The sequence below is a fragment of the Nycticebus coucang genome, chromosome 8 (assembly GCF_027406575.1).
Source record: "Nycticebus coucang isolate mNycCou1 chromosome 8, mNycCou1.pri, whole genome shotgun sequence".
In the NCBI taxonomy this organism is placed as follows: domain Eukaryota; kingdom Metazoa; phylum Chordata; class Mammalia; order Primates; family Lorisidae; genus Nycticebus; species Nycticebus coucang.
Genome location: NC_069787.1, coordinates 87,675,965 through 87,700,137, shown reverse-complemented (window position 1 = coordinate 87,700,137; position 24,173 = coordinate 87,675,965). Strand labels below are relative to the sequence as shown.

The following is a 24,173-nucleotide window of genomic DNA, read 5'->3' as shown; positions in this document are numbered from 1 at the left end:
TATGCCGAGGGTGGCAGGTTCAAACCCAGCCCCGGCCAAACTGCAACAAAAAAATAGCCAGGCATTGTGGCGGGCGCCTGTAGTCCCAGCTGCTCGGGAGGCTGAGGCAAGAGAATCGCGTAAGCCCAAGAGTTCGAGGTTGCTGTGAACCGTGTGACGCCACAGCACTCTACCCGAGGGTAGTACAGTGAGACTCTGTCTCTACAAAAAAAAAGAAAGAAATTGCTGGAAAGGGAATGATCAGAACCATGAATTATAGTTAAACAGTGATAGCCTGAAACTGAAAACCTGTCCTTTAAAAGCTCTGTCTTTCTGCTTACAGATAGGATTGTGGTACTTTAAGAGGCCAGTCTGCCAATACTCTTCACTTTCTGAATAAATTCCTTCACCTTTCTTTCCCCTCAAACCTCTTGTCCTCATTCTTCTGAGGTGGCCTCTGGGACAAGTACCAAACTTTCCATAACACTAAGAGAACAAGCCGTTGGGAGATAGGTTTTACCCAAAAGGTTGGAAACAGACTCAGATAGCATGAGTGTAGGCTTAAAAAGCAGGAGCTCCTCTGAAGAATGTGAGTGGTTATTGTAATACACAGTCTGGTAAGGGTCACTGTTCAATGTTTTGTTTTTTTGTGGTTTTCTATTTTTAAACCATCTTTCATAACTATATCGATTTTGGGGTCTTCGAGAGAATTGACATATGCTTGTCTCTCTTTGAAGCAAATAGCAAATTTGGTAGCTGAGGGCAGACAGCTAGCTGAATCCCTTTGTCTTAACTTACAGATAAGTTTCAAAGAGTGAGTTTTTTTTTTTTTTTAACAGAACACAGCTAATAAAGGTAGAATGAATGGTAAAAATTAGAAAATCACCATTATGCAATCTAATTAATTACAAGATCAAAGCTAGGTAGATCATAATTTAAATTAAGGGCTGTTACAAACCCGAAAATAAATCCAATCACTTGCTAATGTGATGTAAAAGCAAGTACTCCTATGACATATTCTTGCTAAACATATTAGAAGCAGTGTTTGAATGAGCCTCTAGAGCAGTGGTTCTCAACCTTCCTAATGCCGCAACCCTTTATTACAGTTCCTCATGTTGTAGTGATCCCCAACCATAAAATTATTTTTGTTGCTACTTCATAACTGTAATTTTGCTGCTGTTATGAATCATAATGTAAATATGCCACAACACCCAGCTAATTTTAGAGGCTAGGTCTCCCTCTGGCTCAGGCTGGTCTCAAACCTATGAGCTCAGGCAATCCACCCACCTCCGGTCTCCCAGAGCTCTAGGACTATAGGCATGAGCCACAGCGCCCGGCCAAGAATCACTATGATAAAGTTATTGTTGTTACACACCTTATAGCTAAGTCCTCAGTTTTTCTGGAAAACCAAATGGAACAAATTATACAAAAACTTTTATGCTTCCTTACCTTATCAGTCTTTTGTGGAAAAGTAAGCTTTATTTCAGAACAACCTGAAAAAAGCAGTTGGGGGACCATATTTACAAACAGGTAGGAGAGAATACACAGTTACACGTCCATATAGTAAGGTCTCATTCAGTAGTCTCACCAGTTCCTGCCCAGTGCCTACTCAGTTTCCTCTTCAGGTTGAAACTAAAAAGTAGGCTTGAAGATGCCAGGAATGTCTGTTCATCCAGATATGCTCCAAGTTCAGGAAAGAGGACACCTGGGGCCAAATTCTTGAGGGATCTGCTTAATTATTAAAATAAATATTTACATCAAAAATACAGTTAAGTTGGTAGCTTTCTTCATGTTTTCACATTTTTAAAAGATCCACAGAAGTTTCATCCATGATTTAAGCAGTTGAGTTGGTAAAGACCCTATGTCCATTTCTTAGGAGATGGGTTACATTCAATTACTCTTCACAACAGCCAACTGGAAGACTATTCCATTGCTTTTGAAGAACTGGTAGGGCTAGCATCTGCAATGGTAGCCAAATAAATAAGATTTCTATGTAACACATGCTGGTACCTATGCAGAAAAAATAGGCAAAAATTAGAGGCTTATTTTTACTGACATGAACAAACACTGAAAAACAATGTACCCATAAGTGAATGGGTTATCCACTGATTAGATAATACAGTGCTATCAAGTTGCTTGCTTAACATATTCAAGGAAAACATATCCAAAATCTCACCCATTCTCAGCGATCTCACAGCTACCTCTCCAGGGTAAGCCACCATAATTTCTTGCTTGGACTATTGCAATAATGTAACTAGTCTCCCTGATCTACCTTTGTACACATACTTTATTCTCCACACTGAAGCCTGTGTAAATTTAAGTCAAGATCATGTCATATCTCTGGTTTTCTTTTTGTTTGTTTTTTGAGACAGTGTCTCACTTTGTCGCCCTGGGTTGAGTGCCCTGGCTCATAGCAACCTTAGTTTGGGCTCAAGTGATCTTCTTGCCTCAAGTTTTCTATTTTTAGTACAGACAGGGTCTCAATCTCACTCAGGCTAGCCTTGAACTCCTGAGCTCAAGCAATCTACCTGCCTCAGCCTCCCAGAGTGCTAGGATTACAGCTGTGAGCCTGGCTTATCTCTTACCTTTCAAAGGCTCCCATCTCAGAGTTAAGTTGAGCCTTTCCATACCGATAAGGGGCCTACAGTTACCCCTCTGATCTAATCCCCTACAGTTTTCCCTTTGTTCACTGGGTTCTGGTACAATGGCCTCCTTGCTGTCACTTGATGATGTTCACAACACTCCTGCCAGGGGGCTTTTCCACCTGATGCTCTCTCTGCCTTACCCATTTCACTATGTCTTATTGCTGCATGGCTGGTTCTCTGACCTCAGCTCTCTACTCAAATGCCACTTTATTAGTGATATCCTGTATAAAACAGCACCCTCTCCCACTTATTCTGCTCAATTCTTATTCAAAGCACTTATTATATGCCTAACTGTATTTTCCCCCTAGATACTAGAATGTCAGCTCCATGAGTGTAGAGCTGGTATGTTTTGCTGCTGATTCCCTAGTGCCTGAAACAGTGTCTAGTACTAGTAGTAGAGTTGTCCCTCAGTATCTGCAGGGGATTGTTTCCAGGATCCCTTCATCTCTGCTCCCCCACATAGATACCAAAATCCAGAGAGACTCAAGCTCAAGTCCATTATATAAAATGGCATAGTATTTGCATATAACCTATGCACAACCTCCCATATACTTTAAATCATCTCTAGATTACTTATAATACCTAATGCAATAGAAATGTTATGTAAATAGTTGTTATACTGTACTGTATGTTTTTTTCTTTTTCTTTCTTCCTTTTTTTTTAGGCAGAGTTTCACTTCGTCATTCTTGGCAGAGTGCCTTGGCATCACAGCTCACAGCAACCTCAAAATCCTGGGCTCAAGTGATCTTGCCTCAGCCTCCCAAGCTCTATTTTTTATTTTTACTTATTTTATTTTTTTATTATTATTATTAAATCATAGCTGTGTACATTAATGCAGTCATGGGGCACCATACACTGGTTTTATAGACCATTTGACATATTTTCATCACACTGGTTATCGTAGCCCTTCCTGGCATTTTCTTAGTTATTGTGTTAAGACATTTATACTCTACATTTAGTAAGTTTTACGTATACCCTCGTAAGATGCACGGTAGGTGTGATCCCACCAATCACCCTCCCTCCGCCCATCCCCCACCTCCCCTCCTCTCCCTCTCCTCCATCCCCATATTCTTAGGTTATAACTGGGTTATAGCTTTCATATGAAAGCCATAAATTAGTTTCATAGTAGGGCTGAGTTCATCGGATACTTTTGCTTCCATTCTTAAGATACTTTACTAAGAAGAATATGTTCCAGCTCCATCCATATAAACATGAAAGAGGTAAAGTCTCCATCTTTCTTTAAGGCTGCATAATATTCCATGGTGTACATATACCACAATTTATTAATCCATTTGTGGATCGATGGGCACTTGGGCTTTTTCCATGACTTAGCAATTATGAATTGGGCTGCAATAAACATTCTGGTACAAATATCTTTGTTATAATGTGATTTTTTTTTTTGTAGAGACAGAGTCTCACTTTATGGCCCTCGGTAGAGCGCCGTGGCCTCACACAGCTCACAGCAACCTCCAACTCCCAGGCTTAAGCGATTCTCTTGCCTCAGCCTCCCGAGTAGCTGGGACTACAGGTGCCCGCCACAACACCCGACTATTTTTCGGTTGCAGTTTGGCCGGGGCTGGGTTTGAACCCGTCACCCTCGGTATATGGGGCCGGCGCCTTACCGACTGAGCCACAGGCGCCACCCATAATGTGATTTTTGGTGCTCTATTTTTTAGAGGTTGGGTCTCACTCTACCTCAGGCTGGTCCTGAAGGCCTCAGCTCAAGTGACTCAATGCTTTGGCCTCCCAGAGTGCTATGATACAGGTGTGAACCAATGCTCCCAGCCCATTGTTTCATTTGTATTAGCTTTTATGGTTGTACCATTATTTTTTATTGTTTTTTCCCCAAAATATGTTTTTTTTTGAGACAGAGCCTCAAGCTGTCATCCTGGGTAGAGAGCTGTGGCATCAAGCTCACAGCAACCTCCAACTCCTGGGCTCAAGCTTGTCTCCTGCCTCCGCGTCCCAAGTAGCTGGGACTACAGGCACCCGCCTCAATGCCCTGCTATGTTTTTGGTTGCAGCCGTCATTGTTGTTTGGTGTGCCCGGGCTGGATTCCAACCCGTCAGCAGGTGTATGTGGCTGGCCCCTTACCCGCTTGAGCCACAGGTGCCGAGCCCCCCCCAAATATTTTTTACTTGCTGTTGATTAAATCTGTGCAGACAGAACCTACAGTTATAGAGGGCCAACTGTACTTATAAAATACCTTGTGAACAAACTTCAAAGAAGGGACAAGATACTTCCTGATCAATGTATGAGCTTTCTACAGCCGTGATTCTCAATCAAGGAGTAGTGCTCCCCACCCATGAAGACAAAGCAGACCAGTGGCCAGGAAACATGATACACATAATGTGAAAAAGCAGACTAAGAGCTTTTAGTAACTATCTTATCCCTGGGTTGAGAATCATTACACCAAACAGAAAATTTTGCAACCATTTTTCATATGGAAAAATCAGAAAGTTTTTGCTGTAAAAAAGCAAATTAACCAAATGTTAGAGTCAAATGTAAAGACTTTTAGCGAAATGGGTATCTCTACTATTCCACTGGGGTAATCAGTGAGGGACTGTAGCTGATTTTTCTATGGGGTAGGAGTTCTTAAACATTTCTTCAGGAACAATGAAATGTGTATTTTTCTGTAAGAAATGGGGCATAATTTCTGGACTGGATTTGGAAAAGATGCTCAGACTCTATTTTCTTTCATGTTGGTATGTGATTAGAGAGCACATTAAATTATTACACAGAATTTACCTTTGCTGCACTTGGAAATCTATTCATCTTTGTGTCATTCTCACTGACAGCAAGTTAGAAATGGAAAGGTGCTTAGCAGTCAAATGATCCCCCCTCACTTAACAGAAAAAGGATGAGGTAGGGACCCACAATGAGGAAAGGGCCATGGCTCTGATCTCCTGAGCTTAATTTTCCGTGCACTCTTCTCACCGTCTCTGTTGTCATCAGCTGGCATGGCTTCACATAAAGGAGGTTTTGCAGTGAAAATAAGTCAAGTTTTGAAAGGAAACCACGTCTGACTCTAGGCTTTGCAATGTACTGACTGTATAGTCTTGGGCAGGTAAGTAACCCCTTTGAGCCTCCCTCTCCTCAACTGTATAGTAAGAGTCAATTGCAATCCATGCAAGACCACCAGTTCAGGACAGCTGCTGCATTGGCACACTGGCTTCCCCTCCACTCAAGAGGCAGGCGCAGAAAGGGGCACTTACTGGACGCACTCGTTCGCCCGGCCCTTGTTCTGATACTCCACAATACAGCGGATCAGCTGGTCATTCTCCTCCAAGAGCTGAAAAATCAAAGAAAAGGTCAATGCAGTACGGCGGGCAGGGCTGCATGCCCCACGCCGGACTGTCCCGCCCCAGTTCTTTGGCTGACTTCGTTTCCATCTCACTCCATACCAGCCGGTCAACACCCTTCGCAGACTACAAGTCTCGGCAGGGATGCTGCTCACTCCAGGAAGCTTGCTCACTCCAGGAAGCTTACGCACTCCGCAGCTCATCAAGATCTCTGCCCGCGTTGGCGCTTACCCGCTGGATAGTCTCCTGATTGACTTCCGCCTTGCCCCTCAGCCAGTCCGGTACGAAGGCCACAGACATCTCGGGGAGCCCAATCGAAAACCTGCTTCAGAAACCGTAGACCACCTACCACTCGCCTAAAACCGAGCCAGAAACAGGATCAATACACAACACTGCCACAGCAGGCTCCCACAGTAGGTAGGGCCTATGCTCTCGACGTTGATTGGATTTTCCTGCCTACAGGGCGGGGAACGGGAGGGAACGTCTCTTGTGATTGGACCCACAAGAACGGCGCTCGGCAACTTCCTCGAGTCCGGCCCCCAGGGCGCCGGGGCAGTGTACAAACCCTTTGCGCCTGCGCAGTCTGGAAAGCTAGACTGCGGAGTCGGGACCGGGTCTACCGCTTACCTTGTCCAGCGTCACCTCCTTGAATTTTAGAATGTGTATACTGCTGCACGGGGAGCTTGCCCAGGGTCCCGTAGGAATCATGCCTGGAACCACATATATGGCTCCAAGTCCACAGCTCTTTTGACATCACTCTGGTGCCACTAGGCCAGCGTCTGGAGGTTGAACCCTGAGCATTGCCTTCTGAAGTGCTAGGAAAACAGTGCTTTACACTTTGCTGAGGGAGAAACTTGCATCTGTGGCTAGATTTCCTTTGGGCAATAATAATCTTATTAGGTTTGCAATCCTAAAAAGCACTAGTATTTTGCCCATTTTACAGATGAGAAGACAGGTTAAGTAACTTGCCCAAGGTCCACAGCTACCAAGAGCAAAGCCAGTATCTGAACACAGTCTAGCTTTAGAAACTTCACTCTTCACGAGTACCCCATACTGCCTATGCATTATACTGCAAGGGTGGTTGTCTGCAAAATGCAAGGGGGAAGCTGGCCACATCCTCCTGGGTCACATAGTAACTCCTGGCAACTGTTAAAACTCCGAAGTGGTTGTAGGCTTCTAGCCCATCTGTGGTTGATGTGGTAATAAAGCTTGTTTTCCCTAAAGCACAGAGTGGGCAGCAGCCACTTAGTTTAGGAGGGAGATTTGGGGAGCCTCCTAGAGATTAATTTCCCCAGCTGGTACCTCTGGTTCAGACCAAGCTTGTCAGGGCTTTCTCTCCACAATCCCTTTATTCAACCCTGTGAAGGGCACTTTTCATCCCCTTGCACAGAAGGGTAAACCTACTGTGAGAAGTGGGGGTAGTTACGCCTAAGCTGGGGCAGGACTTAGGGCTTTCTGGTTTCCAAGCCTGCACTGTTAACCCCACATTGGGCTCCTTCCCCAGGAAAATTCCATTGAAAACAGGATGAACAGAAAAGGAAACCTCAGGAGCAGGATGTGGGTCTTGCTTAGTCTTATATCTGGCCTCATTCCTGTTTAGACAAATGAGGAAGGGCAATGAAATGGTGTTAAGATGGGACAGGTGCAAGGGACCAAACTGGTCCCACATACAAAGTAAACCATTTAGGAGAAGAGATATCTCCATATAGAGAAGAAATGGAGGCTAAGCAGGTGACAGGTGTCCAGATTCTGGACTCACTCCTAAGAGCAATGGGAGCCATGGATGGTTTTAAGCAGCATGAAATCATATGCATTTTAGAGTTTTCCTGGCTGTAAAATGGTGAAAGAGAAGGTAGCCAGATGAAAAGGGAAATGAACAGTGAGAAAGCTACTATAGGCATGCAGGCTAGATACAGTGGGAGCAGTGAAAAAAAAGTGTGTGTATTTTAAAAACATTAGAAATAGATTTGCCTTTTTGGAAGGAAGTATGGAGAATCCTCGAAGAACTCAAATTAGATTTCCTATTAGTTCCTGCAATCCCATTACTAGGCATCTACCCAGAAAAAAAAAAAATCATTTTATCATAAGGACATTTGCACTAGACTGGTTATTGCAGCTCAATTTACAATCACCAAAATGTGGAAACAGGAATGGATTAACAAGCTGTGGTGTATGTATACCATGGAATACTATTCAGCCACTAAAAAGGATGGAAACTTTACATCTTTTGTATTAACCTGGATGGAGATAAACACATTCTTCTTAGTAAAGCATCACAAGAATGGAGAAGCAAGAATCCAATGTACTCAATTCTAATATGAAGGCAGTAGATGAGCTAATACAAGTGGGGGGTAGGGGAATGAGCAAGTGGGAAGAGGAGAGGAAGAAGATTGGGGGGGGTCGCAGTGTATGGCACACCTCTTGGGGGTGGGACACAATTATAAGAAGAACTTTATCTAACAATTGCAATCAGTGTAAACTAATTCTTTTTACCCTCAATGAATCCCAAACAATAAAAATAAAATAAAATAAAATTTAAAAAAAAGATTATGCTTTAAAAAAAAAAGTAGATTTGACAGGCCATAGTGATTGAATGGGTAGGGAAGCTGGCCTGGACATGAGGGTGATACGTTCAGTCATGGAAATGCACAGTTTGAGGTGATGACAAATGGAGATGTTAAAGTTCATTGATGGCTATTTAGGTCTGAAACTCAGGGACAAGGGATAGGCTAGAGGTACAGCTTTGAGAAACATCACTGTGGCAACTGATTGGAACCATGTAGTGGATAAGTCTGCCTAAGGAGAGTGTGATGGCTTTCTCTCATGGTTGAGAAAAGAAGCTGCAAAGGAGACTGAGGGGCGAAAGAGACAAGAGATACAGGAAGAGGAAAACTAGGAGAGTTGGGGTCATGGAAATTTTTTTTAAAGTAACTGAGAAACCAGGACAGCAATGACAAATGCTGTTAAAAGGTCAAAAAAGATGAAGACTAGGTCTTTGATGTTCTTGGTGAGGGCAGTTTCAGTGATGTAGTGAAACAGAAATCAGAATTTTAGTGGACTGAGAAATGGTGGAAAAGATGAAGCAACAGAGTGTTCAAACAAACTATTTTTTCCATGATGTTAGGTTGTAAAGAGGAAAAGAGAAAGAAATGATAGCTGGAGGGACAGGAGTGAGAGGATTTGTCAGAAGCTGAGGGCATCATTTTGATGGTGGTTTTTTCTTCAGTGAAGGAGTCACTTGGGAGAGCAAGGGGGTTGAAGAGTGGGAGATCTGGGGAGAAGACAAGAAATTTGGAAGTTGGGGCGGTGCCTGTGGCTCAGTTGGTAAGGTGCCGGCCCCATATACCGAGGGTGGCAGGTTCAAACCTGGCCCCGGTTGAACTGCAACCAAAAAATAGCTGGGCATTGTGGCGGGCGCCTGTGGTCCCAGCTACTCAGGAGGCTGAGGCAAGAGAATCACTGAAGCCCAGGAGTTGGAGATTGCTGTGAGCTGTGTGATGCCACAGCACTCTACCGAGGGCTATAAAGTGAGACTCTGTCTCTACAAAAAACAAAAAAAAAAAAGAAATTTGGAAGTTGATTTTGGGGGAGAACTGGAGAGATCTTGGCAAACAGGGCTGCTGAATGGTGTTGACCTAGTTGAGGTTGGCAGTGTACATATCATGATCTATGTGGTTGTGAGATTTCATCCAGTAGCCTTTACAGCCTAGGAGGAGATTCAGAGAAGACAGAAGCTTGGATTATTCCAGTTTTGGAGTGCTGCCAGTCATGTGACAGATGGATAACAGTGCACTGGATGTAAGCATATCGGGAAGATTGTAATGGAAGTGATGAACCCTGGACTCTCACATGATGGGGAAGGAAATGAAGACTAGAGGGAGCTGATAAATAGAGCAAAGTATAGGGACAAGTGAACTGGAAGTTTCTGAAGGGCCAAGAACAGTGACAGGAATTCAAAGAATAGCAGAAGGACTTGTGAGGAGAAAGATATCCCAGCTTCAGCTCCGGGTGGAGAGGTGGGGGAGGGGAGAGAGAGAGAGAGAGAGAGATATCAAGATCCTCTTCCCCTTATCTGTGCATCCTTCCCCCACTCATCCATTCATCTAAGGCTGAAGGATAGCAGCTTCCTTGAAGCTACTTCATCATCCCGTTCACATCCAATTCATCACTATATTCTGTTGATCTTGTTCCTACTTTTCTCTGCAGCCTGCTCAATGCTCTTCCTCTTCAGCCTCATCCTAGTTCATGCTGCAATTCCATTCTCTCTTGCCCAGATGACTGCATTGGCTTCCCATCCAGTCCCACTGTGGCTTCTTTAAGCCTTATCCGTTTTGATCTTAATTTTAGCAAAGTGATTTTTTACAAGGTGCAAATGTGATCAATTTTCATTGTCTTAAACTTTCCACTATGGCTCATAAGATCCTACATGGTCTGGTGGCTCTCACTCAACTCATTTACTCTCTACACTCTATGTTTCTTTCCTTTTTATGGTAAATACATATAAGGTAAAATATATCTTTTTTGTTTGTTTGTTTTGAGGAAGAGTCTCACTGTTGCGGTAGGTAGAGTGCCTTGGCATCATAGCTCGCAACAACCTTAAACTCTTGGGCTCAAGAGATTCTCCTGTCTTAGCTTCCCGAGTAGCTGGAACAATCATTTTTTGTTTGTTTTTTAGAGACACAGTATCAGTTTGTCGCCCTCGGTAGAGTGCACTAGCATCACAGCTCACAGCAACCTCTCCAGCTCTTGGGCTTAAGCGATTCTCTTACCTCAGCCTCCCGAGTAGCTGGAACTACAGGCACCTGCCACTACGCCAGCTAGTTTTTTCCTGTTTTTAGTGGAGACGGGGGTCTCACTCTTTTTCAGGCTGGTTTGGAACTTCTGAGGTGAAGCGATCCACCTGCCTCGGCTTCCCAGAGTGCTAGGATTACAGGTGTGAGCCACTGCACCTGCCTTTCAATCATTTTTTTGTTTGTTTGTTTTTTAGAGACACAGTCTCACTTTGTCGCCCTCGATATAGAGTACGCTGGCGTCACAGCTCACAGCAACCTCCAGGTAAGAGGCGATTCTCTTACCTCAGCCTCCCAAGTAGCTGGGACTACAAGCGCCGGCCACAATGCCCGGCTACATTTTTGTTTGCAGTTTTGGCCAGGGCAGGGTTTGAAACTGCCACGCTCCTTATGTGGGGCCGGCGCCCTACTCACTGAGCCACAGGCGCCACCCAATCATTTTTAAATGTACGGTTTTATGGTATTTGGTACATTCACATTGTTGTGCAACCATCACTACCATCCATTCCGATAATTTTTTCATCTTCCCAACTGAAATTCTGTATGCGTTGAACATTAACTCTCCTAGAAAGTGGGCTTTCTAGGTTTCTTTCCATCCCAAAATACTTTGCTCTTCTCTGAAGAGCAGTTTGTATTATACATGTGTTTAATTGCTTGCTGGATTCTCTCACCCTGCCTTCTTTCCTGACATAGTCATTAGTATAAGGAATTCCTCGCTTTGTCCATAGTGCCTGGCACTCAGCAGATGCTCAGTGCTTAATACCTGTTGAATGAATACATAGACCAATTCTGCTACCTAATCTACCTCCAGCCAGCTATCCACCTGCGGGCGGCTCTGCTCCCAGTCTGGGGTATGTCCCGCCGGGGTCGGACTTTGGCACCCTATTCAGGCTGGCAGTAGGCCGTGCTCTTTGGTTTGCCTATCTCGGGCCTCCAGCCCTGCGACGCGGACCGAGGAACCCACGCCCCGGGTGTGTCCCTGTGTCCCGCGGAGCCTCCCGGCCTCCAGAAGTCAGTCCTTTCGATACCCTGGCAGGACTCGAGCTTAGACCACATAGCCTCCTCGTATCTCCGGACTTCAGGGTTACCGGCTCGGACCTCAAACCACGCAGGGAGACAGAGGAGGTAAGAAGACCTGAGGCGTGCGCCCCAGCCACGCCCCCTGTACTTTTGGGTCTCAGCCCTTTAAGAACCGCTCCTTTCGCGACGTGGTCGCCATCCGGCTGCAAAGGCGCTCCAGGATTGGTCAGTTGGGGGTGATGTCTCTTGGCAGCAGCGAATGGGGTTTAAAAGGCTCGCGCACGCGCACCACCATCTACCTGCGTCTGGGCTGCCTATGACCTGGGGCGGGTCCGCCTAGGTAGCGGAAGAGGCGGCAGGTGCCGTGGTGGTGTGGCGGCACGGCGGGTTGTCCCCGACTTGCGGAGGCTGCGGTCGGGGCAAGGTGAGGACTCGGGGCGGAGGCAGATGCTGCCGCCCGTTAGCTGAGAGTAGGCGGAGTCGGGTGTGGCGTAGGGCGGGCCCCGAGGTGGAGGCGGCCCGAGCCCTCCCTTGTCCTGCCCTCGGGCCGAGTCTAGACCCTCTGGGCTTCTGGGACTGGGCAGTTTCCCGGATTCCCGGGCCACCCAAGGCGCGCGCTGGCTGGAATCCTCTGCTGACAGAGGGCGCAGAGGGCTACCCTCAGTGGGAAGAGATGGAGGGTGTCCAACATGAAAGAAGGGGCGGTAGTTTCCTTAACTATCCACTAAGTTCAAGTCAGAATATTGTTTAGTTTTAACGGCAAACTTCCCTTAGTATGCCAATAGTTTAAGATTTCTAATACTGGATACACTGGACAAACTTTTCTGAACACCAGCTGTGAGATGTTCATTACAAGTTTTATGTCCGTTATAGGTTTACACATAGATCTCTAGAGCCAGAAGCATAAAAGGACTTGGGGATATTTTTGATTTGTAGAAATCAAAGTTACAAAAGAATATTTCTGTTGGTGGAAAGTAAAGGTGAAATTTGTGACACCTCAAAACCAAAGGATAGGGTAAACATTCACTAAATTTTGCAGAGAAAATACGTAGTTGATCCCGATAAATTTTAGTAAAATGAAAACGGAAACAATTGAAGGGGTTTAACGTTGCTAGATAGAATTAAATTGATACAGAGTTTTCTCTCGAAAATACATTTTAAACACCGTTGTTATAGCTCTGATTTAAGTGTTTGTGTTTACAACACAACGCCTACATTCAAAAGGTGACCAATGGTCACAGAGGAAAACTGACTTCAAGTTAATGAAGTGGGTTAGGAGCAGTTGTAACAAGTGTGACATCAGGCTCCTTCCTCTAGCAACAGGTCTTTGATTAGTTTTTAGTATTACAAGGAATTATTTTACGGAAATAGAGTAGCCGTAATCCCAAAGATTGAATTTAGAGAAGCAGGATAGGGTTGAAAGATTGTAACTTTAGAATATTTCAAGTAAGGAAGCCTGGATTTGAATCCTGGCTTTACCTTTGAGCTATGGAGCTACAGTTTTTCCACCTGTCCAGTGTGGATTATGCCTACCTCATAGATATTTATGAACATTTAATAACATTATCTATATAAAAGTTTCTAGGACAGTGCCTGACATACAGTATTAGTTCCTATCAAGTTTCTATACTCGTCTCAGTTCCTAACAAATGCCAGAGTGGACCCTCCTTTCCACTCCTTCCCCAAGCATCTCTGATCTACAATTTAGGCAACCAGTTGTTAAGTCCTGTTGCTGAAGATGAACTCAGTAAGGGCAACATAACTCGATTTTGACTTCCATATTGTGTGTTTGAGCATATGCCTTATGGTGAACCCTTGTGTTTGAATATTTGTGTGCCAAATGAAATTTGTTTTGCTTGTTTAAATTCCTATTTTTTGAGGACTGGTCATCTCTCTCTGTCTCCTTTTGTCTTTCTCCTTCTTTCTGTCCCTTTTTCTCATTGTGTGTGGTAGGGATTTGAGGGTTAAGAATAAAAGGGGAGAAAAAAACAACGGAAACAAGGGTAGCCTCCAGCATAGTCACAGAGTCTTTCCTGATAAAATAGGGGTAATCTATAACATGAGCAGTTTATAAACAGATGCTGCTAGGAAGATTTAGGAAATGGGGGAGGCAGATTAAAATATATTTTTATAAAACCTAGTAACATGGATGCTGTGTATTGATTACTACTTTGTGTTCTACTTAAAAAATGTTTGTATAAACCTTTCTCTTTTTCTCTCTTAGTAGAGACTTATTGTGGAAAAGTGTTCAAAATATAGATCAGAATTACGGTAAGGGATCTACAAACCTACATCTCTTATTTCCAGTGAACAATAATGAGACAGCCCTCAGGTCCTTCATTCATTTGCTTAGCAGTCTTTTATTTATTTATTTATTTATTTATTTATTTATTTATTTATTTATTTATTTTTGTAGAGACAGAGTCTCACTTTATCGCCCTCAGTAGAGTGCCATGGCATCACACAGCTCATAGCAACCTCCAACTCCTGGGCTTAGGCGATTCTCTTGCCTCAGATTCCCAAGTACCTGGGACTTCAGGCGCCCACCACAATGCCCGGCTATTTTTTTTTGTTGTTGCAGTTTGGCCAGGGCCAGATTTGTACCCGCCACCCTCGGTATATGGGGCCAGCGCCGTACCCACTGAGCCACAGGCACCACCCTGCTCAACAGTTTTTATTGAGTAATTTCTTGGTTTTGTTTCTTTTATTATTAGTACTTTTTTGAGACAGAGTCTCACTGTTGCCCAGGCTAGAGCGCCATGGTGTCATAGCTCACAGCAACGTCAAGCTCTGGGCTCAAGTGATCCTTTTGCTTCAGCTTCCCAAGCAGCTGGGACTATAGGTGTGGGCCACCACACCTGGCTATTTTTCCCTTTTTTGTAGAGTTGGTGTCTCATTCTTGCTCAGGCTGGTCTCAAACTTCAGAGCTCAACTGATCCACCTGCCTAGGCCTCCTAGAGTGCTAGTATTACAGGTGTGAGCCAATGCACCCAGGCTATTGAGTACTTTCTTTTTTTTTTCTTCTTTTTTTTTTTGTAGAGACAGAGTCTCACTTTACCGCCTTTGGTAGAGTGCCATGATGTCACAGGACTCACAGCAACCTTTAGTTCTTGGGCTTCCGCGATTCTCCTGCCTCAGCCTCCCGAGCAGCTGGGACTACAGGCGCCTGCCACAACGCCCGGCTATTTTTTGCTTACAGTTCAGCTGGGGCTGGGTTTGAACCCGCCACCCTTGGTATATGGGGCTGGCGCCCTACTCACTGAGCCACAGGCACCACCCTATTGAGTACTTTCTAATAGTGTGCCAGGCAGGGTGGCAATTTCCAAAGTCCACTGGCCTGTAAAAGGAGTTGGTAAGACCTGGAAGACAGACCAGTGTCTCTTCGTGGGAGCATTCTGAGGTTGCCTTTGTCCTTATGGAATTGATAAATATTTTTTTCTATAATTGTGGCATGGTTTTCCAGATGCGTACCACTGCTTTCCTATTTGAAATTGAATACAAGTTATCTTTGAGCAGTTTTATTTTAACGAATCTTTAGATTATAGTACCTTCTAGTTGGAAATATGTAATATGGAATTATTCACTATAAAACATGCTTTTCAATATTTGTGCATAAATTATCAGAACTATAGTTAGCAGATAGGATTATTGTTCTGCTAGTGGATGTAGCAGCCCATATAGCTTACGGCAAGGAGGAGTGAGAGTTATAAGAAACACCTGTATAGCTCGGTAATGTAACACCCTGGTGAAAAGGGCATGGGGAGGGATTTGGCTCTCCTAACAAATATGAGAGCTCACCAGGAGAGCATCAGTGATTGGCAGTCTCTACACCTGTGGTGTTAAGAGCCATGGGAGTGTGTCCCTAAGAAGCTGGAGGAGAAGGCTGTTGGGAGCGCGCATTCTATCACTGGTCCACTCACTCTGACTCTGTCGCTGCTTCTGCCTGCAGAATGCCTGCAACTGCTAAAGCCTGCTAAGATGTATTCTTCTTACTAAGACTGCTTTACTCCCTCAAATACTGTCTTTCTCTCTCTCTCCCTTCTGCTAAAGCAAATAGCCCTCAGGCACCTAAGAGCAATTGTTTCCAACCAAGGTAGCCTAGCTATTTTAAAATGACATTTATTTATTTATTTTAAATGACATTTAAACAAAAAAAGAAGTATGAGTATAATTTAAGTGAGTGGTACATGATGACCTTAAGTTAAATTTTTATTTTTTCAATTTTTATTTTAAAATAATTATCACAGAAGTTGCAAAGATAATACAGAGAGGTCACATGTACTATTCCCTTAGTTTTCCCCATTGGTTACATTTCTTTATTTTTATTTTATTATTTATTTATTTATTGTTTATTTTTTTTTTGAGACAGAGCCTCACTTTGTCATCCTCGGTAGAGTGCTGTGGTGTCATAGCTCATAGCAACCTCAAACTCTTGGGCTCAAACAATTCTTTTGCCTCAGCTGCCGGAGTAGTTGGAACTACAGGCCCCCGCCACAGCACCCAGCTATTTTTAGAGATAAGGTCTCACTCTGGCTCAGGTTGGTCTCACACCTGTGAGCTCAGGCAATCCACTGCCTCAGCCTTCCAGTGTGTTTTTTTTGGGGGGGTGGGGGCGAAGACAGAGTCTTACTCTGTCACCCTGGGTAGAGTGCCATGGCATCATAAATCACAGCAACCTCAAACTCTTGGGCTCAAGTGATCCTCTTGTCTCAGACTCCTGAGTAGCTTGGGACTATAGGTGTCCACCACAAGGCCTGGTTAGTTTTTCTATTTTTAGTAGAGAAGAGGTCTCACTCTTGTTTAGGCTGGTCTTGAACACCTGAGCTCAGGCTATCCACCCATCTTGGCCTCCCAAGAGTGCTAGGATTACAGGCTTGAGCCACCATACCTGGTTGGTTATATCTTATATAACTATAGTACAATATCAGCTCCAGGAAACTGACATTGGTATAAAACATATAAACATCCTAGCACTCTGGGGGCAGAGGTGGGTGGATTGCTTGAGCTCAGGAGTTTGAGACCAGTCTGAGCAAGAAAGAGATCCCACCTCTAAAAAAAACTAGCTGAGCGTTGTGGTAGGCACCTATAGTCCCAGCTACTTGGGAGGCTGAAGCAAGAGAATTGCTTGAGCCCAAGAGTTTGAGATTTCTGTGAGCTATGACAGCATGGTACTCTATCGAGGGTGACAAAGTGAGACTGTCTCAAAAAAAAAAAAATGTATAAACACATGTAAATTTCTGTAACCTCTGCCACAGTCAAGATTTAGAATTAATCCATTACCATGCAGCTCTCTCTTTTGCTCTTCTTTCATAGTCACACTCATTCTCCTCCTTCTCAGTTTCCTAAACTCTGACAACAGTTTTTTAGTTCTCCATCCCTATAATTTTGTCATTTTGAGACTGTTACATAAAAGGATTCATACAGCATGTAAGATTTTGATATTGAGTTTTTTTTTTTTTTTGAGATGAAGTCTCACTCTGTTGCCCAGGGTGGAGTGCTATAGAGTCATCAAGGCTCACAGCAGCCTCAAACTCCTAGGCTCAGGTGATCCTCAGCCTTTGCCTCAGCCTTCCTGGTAACAAGGCCTACAGGTACCTGCCACAATAACTGGTTAGTTTTTTCTATTTTTAGTAGAGATGGGGTCTCACTGTTACTCAGGCTGGTCACAAACTCCTGAGCTCAAGCGATCCTCATGCCTTGGCCTCCTAGAGTGCTAGGATTACAGGTATGAGCCACTGCACCTAGCCTTGATATGGCTTTTTGCAATTAGAATAATACTTTTGAAATCCATCCAAGTTGTTCTGTGTGTCAGTCTGATAGTTTATTCCTCATTATTCCTGAATAGTATTACATTGGATGAATATACTGTGGTTTGTTTAACTCTTCATTATTTGTAGGATATTTTGGTTTTTTCCAGTTTTTGGTTGTTTTAAATGTGCAATGAGCAATTGTACAAAGGTTTTTGTGTGAAAGTAAGTTTTTATTTCTGTGGGATAAATGCAAGGAGTGTGATTGATAGATTGTACATTAAAAGGGAACTGCCAGAATGTTTTCTAGAGTGTCCCATGTTACAGTCCTTCTAGCAAAGCATAAGAGAGTCAGTTTCTCTGCATGCTTGCATTTGATACTTTCACTGTTTTTTTCATTTTATCTACTCCGATAGGTGTACAGTAGCAGTATGGCTTTAAGTTGCATTTTCTTAATGGCCAGTGATGTTGAACATCTTTTCATGAGCTTATTTGCCATCTGTATATCCTCTTTGGCAAAATGCCTGCTTGTGTATTTTGCCCATTTTGTAATTGGATTGTTTGGTTTTTCTTACTGTTGACCAGTTTTGATACTGGTCCCTTATCAGATACGTGGTTTACACATTTTTTTCTCCTAATCTCTAACTTGTGTTTTCAACCTTTTAAAATGGGCTTTTCCAGAGAAAAGTTTTCAATTGTGATGATGACTCCCAAAGTGCTAGGTTTACAGGTGTGGGTGCCGGGCTCATGTGCAATTTCCTAGGAATTTAAAAGAGGAAGAAAAGTACTTCTAGCTGGGCAAGTCCGGGTCAGTTTCATGTTGTAAGAGAATATGAGACTGGTTTTGATTTGGATTTGGGTATAGGGAGATGAGAGGTGTGACATTGAGACACAGGTGAAGAAGGCGTGGAGGCACAGTGGTGAAGAGTAGTGTGCATCCTGGGCGCTCCTGTTTGGGGAATGAAGAAGAATTGAAATACTGAATAAGGTTGCATCCCTAGGGTTCTTTGGAAGAAAGGTCCGTTGTTATACCTATGAACACCCTGTCAACTAGAGGACCTGTCAAACAGGATCTGTGAAACAGGACATGTAAACGCGTGGAAAGACCCATTTGAGCTGTAATGGCTATGCCACTAATCCCTAGTTTCAGGGCTGCCACACACAGATGTGCAGAATATACTCTGGACAAGTACCTTGAGATATTAACAGATGGAGCTAAAACCTATCAGGCTCAGTTAGCAGAACTGGTGCAGGTCTGTTTCCATACAGAGGCACCTTTTTTTCTAATTTCTTAAAGGCACTACGAGGACTCAGATCTTTTTCTTTTTGTTTCTTTTTTTATATTAAAAAAATTATGTATTTATTTAGAGACAGAGGCTCACTATGTTGCCCAGATGAGAGTGCCACCTCAAACTCCTGGGTTCAAGCGATTCTTCTGCCTCAGCCTCTGGAGTAGCTGGGCTTACGGGTCCCCAGCATGACATCTGGCTAATTCATCCTTAGGGTGGTCTTGAACTCCTGGGCTCAAGGGATCCCCATGCTTTAGCCTCCCAGACTACTAGGTTTAGAGGCATAAGGTACCATGCCTGGCCTGTTCCTTTTTGTTTCTTAATAGTGCTCACATATCATGGCCAAATATTTAGTATCTTACTGTAATATAATTTGCTAAATGATTTCCTTTAGCCATCTGTAGGGACTCTCATTATTTTGAAGATTGGCTCTGTCTGAAACATTTGCAGAAATTGAGGAGGACATGCTAAGTTCCATTTTTGCCTTCTGTTCTCCTTGTCATGAGCATTAGGTTCGATGCTGAGAATCCCTCTGCCCTCCTCTATTTCCCTGCACATGAGGATAAGGCAACTAAACCGCGTAGTGCCTGCCTTCCAGGGCGAGCTGAAATGCATGGTTCTCTGGATCCCAGTCCTTCTCTGCTGCTTCAGTGGCAGGTGCTTTGTACCCTGTTAGGGTTGTCTTGCTCTGTGTCCTGCTACCTGCTGTTACTGCTGAAGTTCCCGAGGCCTTCTGATCCTGTTTCCTTACCTCTCTATTCCTTTTTTCCTCATCCTAGTTGGCTTTATTCTGGAAAGGGAGAGATTATTGAGAGAAAGAAAACGGGTATTACTAATCAGCAGAGACAGGGAGGATAATGAAGGGAGGAGAATTGGGAATGATGTAGCAGTAGAGGGCAGGGAAAAATAATAAAAGCTACATTGCAGTTATAGCTGGGGTGAGGGTGAAACAACCTGGAGTTGACATTCCAAGGATGGGGGTGTTTCTAGCACTATTATATAGCCCTCAGTAACAAGGTAAACCTTCCTTTCCTCAGGTGTCCTCATGACTCCTCTTGTGGACCATGTCCATGATCTTTTTTGCCTGTGTGGTACGGGTGAGGGATGGACTGCCCCTCTCAGCCTCTACTGACTTTTACCACACCCAGGACTTTTTGGAATGCAGGAGACGGCTCAAGACATTAGGCTTGCGACTGGCACAGTATCCAGGTCGAGGTTCTGCAGAAGGCCGTGATTTCAGTATACAGTAAGTGAGCATATTCACCTTTATAGAACATCAGCAAAGTTGGGGTTACTTTTAACTATATGTAACAGTATCGTTATGCTAATCACATTGTGTAGTAAAAGTGGATCTGGCATCTGGCAGTGGTCTGAGGTTGTGTGTGTATATAGCAACAGAAAAATGGAAGAGTGGATTTCCTTAGAGCCTCAAGCATTGCTGCTCCAGCTTCTAAGTTCTGTTGATGGAGTACTCATGAGCGCAATCGGTTTTTGTGCCTTTAGTTTCATAGTTTTTTTGCACTTAGATGTGAGGGGAAAAGGATGAGAGAGGGAGGAGATAGAGGATTAAGATATTGGGGAGGGAAAAGGATGAGAGTGAGAAAGCCAAGAAAATAAGGAAAAAAGGCTTCATTTGTGGCTCTTGCCTTCAGTTTTTGCTTTTAAATTTTTAACTTTTTAAAAAACTTTTTTTACTTTTTAATTTTTATTATGTGACAAGAGCAGGGGATTGAAAAATTAATGACAGCAGGTCTGTCTTTTCAAGGGACTTATTTTTCACAGAAAAAAGAAGTCTAAGACTTCAGAATTAAGTCTTGGAGATTCAGTAGTTTTTTGAAAAAGAAATATGAAATGTTCTCATTTGTAATTTGAATTAAATATGTACCATTATTTTCATAGAGGAGTCTGAGTTTCCAAATATGTACCATTATTTTCTTTTCTTATAGTTGAGCAGTACCATAGCTTTTTATAGTTAAGGAGCTGTATTAGTTTCCTAGGACTTACAAGTTTCTACAAACTGGCTTCAAACAACAGAAGTTCATTCTCTTACAGTTCTGAAGGGCAGAAGTCTGAAATCTGGGCAGGGCCATGCTCCCTCGGCAAGCTTTAAGGAAGAATCCTTCCTATACTTCTACTACCCTGTTTCTCTGAAAATAAGACAGTGTCTTTTTTTTTTTTTTTCTCTTTTTTTCATTGTTGGGGATTCATTGAGGGTACAATAAGCCAGGTTACACTGATTGCAGTTGTTAGGTAAAGTCCCTCTTGCAATCCTGTCTTGCCCCCAGAAGGTGTGGCACACCTCTCTCCCGCCTTCCCTCTCTCTACTTTTCCTCTCCCCCATGACCTTAACTGTCATTAATTGTCCTAATATCAAAATTGAGTACATAGGATTCATGCTTCTCCATTCTTGTGATGCTTTACTAAGAATAATGTCTTCCACGTCCATCCAGGTTAATACGAAGGATGTAAAGTCTGCATTTTTTTTAATGGCTGAATAGTATTCCATGGTATACATATACCACAGCTTGTTAATCCATTCCTGAGTTGGTGGGCATTTAGGCTGTTTCCACATTTTGATGATTGTAAATTGAGCTGCAATAAACAGTCTAGTACAAGTGTCCTTATGATAAAAGGATTTTTTTCCTTCTGGGTAGATGCCCAGTAATGGGATTGCAGGATCAAATGGGAGGTCTAGCTTGAGTGCTTTGAGGTTTCTCCATACTTCCTTCCAGAAAGTTTGTACTGAATTTTCCTCTCAAAACTGCTTTTGCAGTATCCCATAGGTTTTGGTAGCTTGTGTCTTCATTGTTGTTATGCTCAAGGAAGTTAATGATTTCCTGTTTTATTTCTTCCTGCGCCCATCTGTTATTCAACAGAAGATTGTTTAATTTCCATGTCTTTGTGAGGGGTTGAATGTTTTTGTTAGAGTTGAGTTCCACCCTTAGTGCCTTATGGTCTGAGAAGATACAAGGTAAAATTTCAATTCTTTTGATTCTGTTGATATTTGTTTTGTGACCCAGGATATGATCAATTTTGGAGAATGTTCCATGGGGTGATGAGAAGAATATGTATTCTTTATCTTTGGGATGGAGTGTTCTGTATGCGTCTATCAAGCACAGTTGTTCTAGGGTCTCATTTAAATCTCTTATATCTTTGTTTAATTTCTGTTTAGAGGATCTGTCCAGCTTTGTAAGAGGAGTGTTAAAGTCCTCTGTTATTATGGTATTATCAGATATAATATTGCTCAGACTGAGTAAGGTCTGCTTCAAGAATCTGGGAGCATTTAAATTGGGTGCATAAATATTTAGAATGGAAATGTCTTCTTGTTGTAGTTTTCCCTTGACCAATATAAAGTGACCATCTTTGTCTTTTTTGACTTTAGTTGCTTTAAATCCACATGTATCTGAAAATAAGATCGCAACTCCTCTTTTCTTCTGAATACCATTTGCCTGAAAAATTGTCTTCCAACCCTTGACTCGGAGCTTTAATTTGTCTTTTGAAGCCAGGTGTGTTTCTTGCAGACAGCAAATGGATGGCTTGTGTTTTTTAATCCAGTCAGCCAATCTATGTCTCTTCAGTGGGGAATTCAAGCCATTAACATTTATTGAGATAATTGATAACTGTGGTAGTGTTCTATTCATCTTATTTTGTGAGAGTCCACTGCTTAGTTTTATCTTTTGCATCAGTGTGGAGTTGAGGTTCTGTCCTTTAATTTCTGAGTTTTTACTTTGCTGCTGATCCATTGTGATGGTCAGTGTGTAGAACAGGTTGAAGTATTTCCTATAGAGCTGGTCTCGTTGTGGTGAATTTCCTCAATGTTTGTATATCAGTAAATGATTTGATTTCTCTGTCAATTTTAAAGCTTAGCTTACAAAATTCTGGGCTGGAAATTGTTCTGTTTAAATAGATTAAAGGTAGATGACCATTGTCTTCTTGCTTGGAAAGTTTCATTAGAGAAGTCTGCAATCACTCAGATTTGCCCCTGTAGTGCCTACTTCTGGCAGCTTGCAGAATCTTTTCTTTTGTCTTGACTTTGGACAGGTTCATCACAATGTGTCTTGGAGAAGCTCAGTTAGAGTTGAGGCGACTGGAGTCCGATATCCCTCTGAAAGCAGAGTGTCAGAATCTTTGGTGATATTTGGGAAATTTTCTTTTATAATATTCTCTAGTATGGCTTCCATTCCTCTGGGGCATTCTTCTTCCCCTTCTGGGATTCCTATAACTTGTATGTTGGAACGCTTCATAAGGTCCCATAATTCTGACAGTGAACGTTCTGCTCTCTATTCTTTTCTGCCTCTTTTACTATCTGAGTTATCTCAAGAACTTTGTCTTCTACCTCTGAAATTCTTTCTTCTGCATGGTCTAACCTGTTGCTGATACTTTCCATTGCATCTTTAAGTTCCCTAATTGACTGCTTCAGTTCCTTCAGCTCTGCTATATCCTTTCTATATTCTTCATATCGTTCATCTCTTATTTGATTCTGTTTTTGGATTTCCTTTTGGTTATTTTCCACTTTATTAGCAGTTTCCTTCATTGTTTCCATCATTTCCTTCATTGTTTTCATCATGTGTATCTAAATTCCCTTTCTGTCATTCCTAACATTTCTTTATTGGTGGAATCCTCTGCAGTAGCTACCTCATGGTCCCTTGGAGGGGTTGTTCTGGACTGATTCTTCATGTTGCCTGGAGTTTTCTGCTGATTCTTCCTCAGGAGTGATTTCTTTTATCTGTTTCCTTGCCCTAATTTTCCTTTCACTTTCTCTTGCTCTTTAAGTTCCCGTGCCTGTGGACTAAGGTTTCGATGAGTCCTTTTGGTATAGGACCAGAAGGATGAAAAGGTTGAAAAGCAAGAGGGGATGAAAGAAAGAAGGAAAGAACAAAAAGAAAATAGAGAAAGGAGAGGGGGTGGGTAAAAGGAATATTGACAAAAAGAAGAGAGGCACAGAAAGAGGGAGACAGAGCAATATAAGTGTACAGTAGGGTACTTTGACACAACCTTAAAAAATCCCAACCTCTGGGGGTGCCCGGTTGGGTGGTTCCCTTGAGGTCAGCAACTCTTTGCTAACCTGATCAGACACAGTACCCCACCTCCACCAAGTTGAGAGGAAAGACAAAAATGCTATTAATGAAACCAAAACAAGCAAACAGAAAACTTTACAGGATAAAATTGGGTAAAAAAACAAATAATAGAGGTAGAAACACTAGCAAAAATGAAGTTCTAGTTATTGAAAAAGGCAGCAATGGGAAATTGTATTTATACTAGAAAACAGGAGAAAGAAAAGAAAAAATCTGTATGGAAAAGGTTGAAATTAAAAAACAAAACAACAACAACATCAAAATAACCAAAAAACAAACAAACAACAAAACAAAACAAAAAAGAACCAAAAACAAAGCAGTATATA

General features: G+C 42.8%; 2 protein-coding genes across 5 annotated transcripts in view; one reads left to right on the top strand and one right to left on the bottom strand.

Moving 5' to 3' along the window:
* Positions 1-1,445: 1,445 nt before the first annotated feature.
* Positions 1,446-6,326, bottom strand: SS18L2 (SS18 like 2). The gene is made up of 3 exons (XM_053600678.1): positions 6,158-6,326; positions 5,840-5,916; positions 1,446-1,989 (listed from the first exon to the last, which is right to left on the bottom strand). The coding sequence occupies exons 1-3, from the start codon at positions 6,224-6,226 to the stop codon at positions 1,902-1,904; spliced, it is 234 nt and encodes a 77-aa protein (XP_053456653.1). The 5' UTR covers positions 6,227-6,326; the 3' UTR covers positions 1,446-1,901.
* A 5,423-nt stretch (positions 6,327-11,749) lies between these two features.
* SEC22C (SEC22 homolog C, vesicle trafficking protein) overlaps positions 11,750-24,173 on the top strand; it is a 32,812-nt gene continuing 20,388 nt past the window's right edge. Inside the window, exons 1-3 of one of the 4 annotated variants that reach the window (XM_053600673.1) lie at positions 12,058-12,160; positions 13,961-14,007; positions 19,810-20,018. In XM_053600673.1, coding sequence (XP_053456648.1) covers positions 19,837-20,018 — 182 coding nt within the window. In that variant the 5' untranslated portion in view covers positions 12,058-12,160; positions 13,961-14,007; positions 19,810-19,836. Of the gene's footprint in view, positions 11,842-12,050; positions 12,161-13,960; positions 14,008-19,809; positions 20,019-24,173 lie in introns of those variants that run through there. The other 3 variants (XM_053600675.1, XM_053600676.1, XM_053600674.1) reach the window with 3 other exon arrangements.

Excerpts from the sequence above, each read along its gene's own strand:
- SS18L2 (XM_053600678.1), bottom strand. The coding sequence starts at position 6,226 with ATGTCTGTGGCCTTCGTACCGGACTGGCTGAGGGGCAAGGCGGAAGTC. Across the intron at positions 5,917-6,157 it reads ATCAGGAGACTATCCAGCGG|CTCTTGGAGGAGAATGACCA; the intron begins GTAAGCGCCAAC and ends TTGATTTTTCAG. Across the intron at positions 1,990-5,839 it reads CGGGCGAACGAGTGCGTCCA|GTACCAGCATGTGTTACATA; the intron begins GTAAGTGCCCCT and ends TTTTCTGCATAG.